At 43.7% G+C, this 5,391-nt stretch overlaps 1 protein-coding gene across 1 annotated transcript in view; it reads left to right on the top strand.

Moving 5' to 3' along the window:
* The window catches only part of ZNF343 (zinc finger protein 343), a 25,238-nt gene that overhangs the window by 19,395 nt on the left and 452 nt on the right, over positions 1 to 5,391 (top strand). Inside the window, exon 4 of the mRNA XM_023737498.1 lies at positions 4,177 to 5,391. This exon is cut by the window's right edge and continues 452 nt beyond it. Coding sequence (XP_023593266.1) covers positions 4,177 to 5,391 — 1,215 coding nt within the window. The remainder of the gene's footprint in view (positions 1 to 4,176) is intronic.

The following is a 5,391-nucleotide window of genomic DNA, read 5'->3' as shown; positions in this document are numbered from 1 at the left end:
TTTCATAGTAGTCTCTTATGATTCTTTTAATTTCAGTTGGGTCTGTAGTGATATCACCCATCTCATTTCTTATATGGGTTATCTGCTTCCTCTCCTGTTTTTCTTTTGTCAGTTTGGACAATGGTTTATCAATTTTGTTGATCTTTTCAAAGAACCAGCTTTTGGTCTTGTTAACTCTTTCAATTGTTTTTCTATTCTCTATTTAATTCTGTTCTGATTTTTGTTATTTCCTTTCTTCTGGTGCCCATGGGCTTCTTTTGCTGCTCTCTTTCTACTTGTTCCAGTTGTAGGGTTAACGTTTTGATCATGGCCCTTTCTTCTTTTTGGATGTGTGCATTTATTGCTATAAACTGATGTCTGAGCACTGCTTTTGTTGTGTCCCAAAGGTTCGGATGTGTTTTCATTCTCGTGTGATCCTATGACTTCGTTTATTCCATCTTTAATTTCTTCTATAACCCAGTAGTTTTTGAGCAAGGTGTTGTTGTTTCCATGTGCTTGATTTTTTTTCCTTGCTTTTTCTGTTGTTAATTTCTACTTTTATGGCTTTATGGTTAGAAAAGATGCTTTGGATTTTGTTAAGGCTTGCTTTATGGCCTAATATGTGGTCTATTCTGGACAATGTTCCATGTGTGGAAAAGTATACTTGGCTGCTGTTGGGTGGAGTGTTCAGTATACGTCTATGAGATCAAGTTGTTTGATTGTAGCATTTAGCTCTTCTGTGTCTTTGTTGAGCTTCTTTCTGGATGTTCTTTCACTGAAAGTGGTGTATTGAAGTCTCCTATTACTATTGTGGAGCTGTGTATCTCTCTTTTCAGTGCTGTTTAGAGTTTCTGTATTTTGGAGCCCTGTTGTTGGTGTGTAAATATTTATTATAGTTATGTGCTCCTGGTGTATTGGGTCCTTAATCATTATATAGTGTCCTTCCTTACTCTTTGTGGTGATTTTACTTTAAAGTCTATTTTGTCAGAGATTAATATTGCCACTCCTGCTTTTTTTTTTAGTGTTGTTTGCTTGATATATTTTTTCCATCCTTTGAGTATTAGTTTCTTTGTGTCTTTAAGTCTAAGGTGTGTCTCTTGTAGGTAGCATATAGATGGATCGTGTTTTTTTAATCCAATCTGCCATTGTCTGTCTCTGTATTGGTGCATTTAGTTCCTTTTCATTCAGTGTAATTATTGATAGGTATGAATTTAGTGCTGTTATTTTGATGTCTTCTTTTTGTGTGTGTTGTTGACAGTTTCTTTGTTCCACTTTATTGTCTGTGCTGAGTCGTTTTTCTTTATGTGTTTTCATCATTGTTGATTTTGTGTTTGCTGAGTCTTTATATTTTTCTACTAGTTTTTTATTTTGACTTGTAGGATTGTTAGTTTCCTTTGTGGCTACCTCAATATTTACCCCTATTTTTCTAAGTTTATACCAGTCTTTTATTTCTTTATATCGCCTTGACTTCCTCTCCATATGAATAATCTGTATCTACATTTTTTAAGTCCCTCTTTTTTGTTTTAATGTTGTCATCTTTTACATATTGACATCTGTTTCCCTATTTTCAGTGTTTTAGCTTTGATTTACTTTTGTGTCTTCCCTATCTCGTTGCTCTGTCCTGTGTTCTAGTCTTGGGTTGTTATCTGATGTTACTGATTTTCTGACCGGAGGACTCCCTGTAGTATTTCTTATAATTTTGGTTTGGTTTTTGCAAATTCCCTAAACTTCTGTTTATCTGGAAATGCCCTAATGTTGCCATCATATTTGAGAGACAGTTTTGCTGGATATATAATACTTGGCGGGCAGTTTTTTTCCTTCAAGGCTTTATATATGTCATCCCATTGCCTTCTTGCCTACATGGTTTCTGCTGAGTAGTCCGAGCTTATCCTTATTGACTCTCCTTTGTACATGACTTTTCATTTATCCCTAGATGCTCTTAAAATTCTCTTTATGTTTGGTTTTGGCAAGTTTGATTATAATATGTCTTGGTGACCTTCTTTTGGGATCTACCTTATGTGGGGTTTGATGAGCATCTTGGATAGGTATCTTGTCATCTTTCACAATATCAGGGAAGTTCTCTGCACAACAAATCTTCAACAATTCTCTCTGTAGTTTCTGTTATCCCCCCGTTCTGGTACTGCAATCACTCACAGGTTATTCCTCTTGATAGTCCCACATAATTCTTAGAGTTTCTTCATTTTTTAAATCCTTTTATCTGATTTTTACTCAAATAAGTTAGTGTCAAGTGCTTTATCTTCAGTCTCACTAATTCTGACTTCCATTGCCTCAATTCTGCTTCTATGACTTTCTACTGAGTTGTCTAATTCTGTAATTTTATTGTTAATCTTCTGGATTTCTGATTGCTGTCTCTCTATGGATTCTTGCAGCTTGTTAAATGTGTCATTATGCTCTTCTCTAATCTTTTCAATTTCCTCTATTGCGTGTGCTGCGTTTTGCTTAATTTCCTTCCTAATTTCTTGAAGAGTTCTGTATATTAATCTTTTGTATTCTGCCTCCGGTAATTCCAAGAAATTCTCCTCCTCTGGAAAATTTCTAGATTCTTTATTTTGGGAGCTTGCTGAAACCATCATGGATTGCCTCTTTTGTCTCTGAGCCAGCAATAAATTATATTTATTTATGTTTGCTTATTGTGTCCTAGCCTCTTGTTTTGTTTTGATATGCCCAAATAGGCTGCTCATATGAGCTAGTTTGATTATTGGCACCTTTGAACCTCTATTGTCCTGTCACCAGTTGGTTAGATCTGTTACTAGGTATGTGGGCTCAGGAGTCCACCCACTCCTCCTGTATGGATTCAGCTCAGGTGCCCAGGTAGACAGCTACCAATTGTGTGGTGTAGGCTCTCACCTGCAGTCCTAGACTGGCATGGGTGATTGTTGTAGGCACAGGCATCTGGCTGCAGCAGGGGGACGCACTCTGAGCAAGGCAGGGGGCTGACGGCCGCCCCTGAGTGGTCCAGGAGGAAGGCGTGTCCCTGTTCGCTAGAGCCTGTAGGTGGGTGGGTTTTGCAACTGGACTATGAGCACCCAATGCTGTTGGCTGTAAGGACGGGGGGGCGGGCACCTCTTATTCATGGGTCCCTATTGCAGGTGGCTAGGTGGCGTGGGTGGAGCCACCAGTCCTCAGGCCCCTGATGTAGGTAGGTGATGACCCTGCTTAATGGGCAGAGCAGTGTCAAATGACAAGAACCTGCCACTTTACAGCTGAAACAACTGAAGTTAGACTTTAAGTATATACCCTGTTGTACTGCAGTAATGAGGGCCTATGGTGTTGAAATGGGCCCACACAAGTCTATGCAGGGGGAAAGGCACTCAAAATCTGTGGATTCCTTATGCCTGTGCTTAGGCAAAGGAGCTGTGCCTACCCTGGGTTCCTGGCTTAGGGGAGCTGGCAGTTTATTTTTTCCCATTTCTTATTCTTAATTTGTTCACTCTCCAAGGCAGGTAGAATGGCTCTGGGCTTGTGACAGATCCTACTTCTGGCCTAGGGGACTTGGCAATTGCTGAAGCTGGTCCGGGACCCAGTGCAGAGCAAGGAGCAGGGAGGTAAATGGGAGAGAGGTTTTTCCCTACGGGGGTAGTTTTTGATCAGAGCTGTAGGCCGTACGCAAGTACGTATCTTTCGCTGATCGAGGGCTGTTTCTCACTGGTTCTGGGTGGCCGTGTAGGCTCTCTGCTGCTGGGTCTCTTCCGGTGCAGAAAACGTGCCTCCCAAGCACCGCTGCTTGCCTGCCTCACCACTCACCGATGAGCTGATCAGGCTGGAAGGGCTCAGGCACTCGCCGGGTCAGGTCTAGCAACTCCTCACTGCTTCCGAACTGTCTCTCCCTCCGCTGCCACTCAGTCTGGTTCCTCATATATGCCTTTGATGTTCAGGGCTCCCAGACTGCCATATATAATCGATTCACTTGTTTTTTTGGGTCTTTGTTGTAAGAGGGTCCACCGGAAGCATCTGACTACTCCACCATCTTGGCCCTGCCTCTCCATACGGTTTTCACTGCTATGACCTTTCAGAAGCAGATAGCCAAGCCTGTCTTCCTAACTTCCACCCTTTCAGCTCATAGTCGAGTGCTTAATGTTTCTTTCATCCAGGGACTCTAGCAATAGAGAGACTGTCCTAAGAGAAGGCAGAACAGCCCACTTGTCACTACTCTGACGGAACCCTTTCTCTCTTCAGCAGAACTGAAGCCAGAACTCTACCCCTGCTCCTCCTGCCTTCTGGCTGTCTCCTGTCAGCAGTTCCTCAGCCAACATGTGCTTCAGATCTTCCCAGGCTTATGTGCAGAAAATCACTTCCATCCAGAGGGTTCCAGCCCAGGGCATCAGAAGCAGTCAGAGCAGCAGGACTGTGATCAAAGGTGCTGGAGTGAAAACACACAAGGTCAAGAGAGAGAAGTCGTCTCCAAACCCTTGTGTGGGAGGACAGGGGAGAGAGAGACTTCAGGGGCATTCTCCAGCCTAGCCCAAGGACAGTCAGCAAGCCCCAGAGATGGCAACACAGTGGTAGGAACAGAGCCTAACTCAGCCCAAAGGGTAAACTCTGTGGAAACAGACGATAGGTTGAAGGAGTTAGAAACCTCAAGATTTGGAGCAATCAGCTATAGAGAGGATGAACGAGATTGTGGCCTGAAATCAAAGTTCATCACCAACCAGAGGGCCCTCTTACGGGAGAAGCCCTATGTTTGTAGTGAGTGTGGCCGAGACTTCAGCCACAAGTCAAATCTCGTCACACACCAGAGGACACACTCAGGTGAGAAGCCTTATGTTTGCAGTGAATGTGGCCGGGGCTTTACTCAGAAATCAGTCCTCCTTATGCACCAGAGGACACACTCCGGGGAGAAGCCGTATGTGTGCAGTGAGTGTGGGCGAGGCTTTAGCCACAAGTCAAATCTCATCACACACCAGAGAACACACTCAGGGGAGAAGCCTTATGTTTGTGGTGAGTGTGGCCGAGGCTTTGCCCAGAAATCAGTCCTCCTTATGCACCAGAGGACACACTCAGGGGAGAAGCCATATGTTTGCAGTGAGTGTGGCCAAGGCTTTAACCAGAAATCACACCTCCTTATACACCAGAGGACACACTCAGGGGAGAAGCCCCATGAGTGCAAGGAGTGTGGCCGAGGCTTTACCCAGAAATCATACCTTCTTAAACACCAGAGGACACACTCAGGGGAGAAGCCATATGTTTGCAGTGAGTGTGGCCGAGGCTTTAACCAGAAGTCACACCTCCTTATACACCAGAGGACACACTCAGGGGAGAAGCCCCATGAGTGCAAGGAGTGTGGCCGAGGCTTTAACCAGAAATCATACCTGCTTATACACCAGAGGACACACTCAGGGGAGAAGCCGTATGTGTGCAAGGAGTGTGGGCGAGGCTTTTACCAGAAATCAC

The sequence above is a fragment of the Trichechus manatus genome, unplaced genomic scaffold (assembly GCF_000243295.1).
Source record: "Trichechus manatus latirostris isolate Lorelei unplaced genomic scaffold, TriManLat1.0 scaffold00104, whole genome shotgun sequence".
In the NCBI taxonomy this organism is placed as follows: Eukaryota; Metazoa; Chordata; class Mammalia; order Sirenia; family Trichechidae; genus Trichechus; species Trichechus manatus.
Note: the sequence above shows the minus strand (reverse complement) of the source record. Positions and strands in the feature narration are given on the sequence as shown.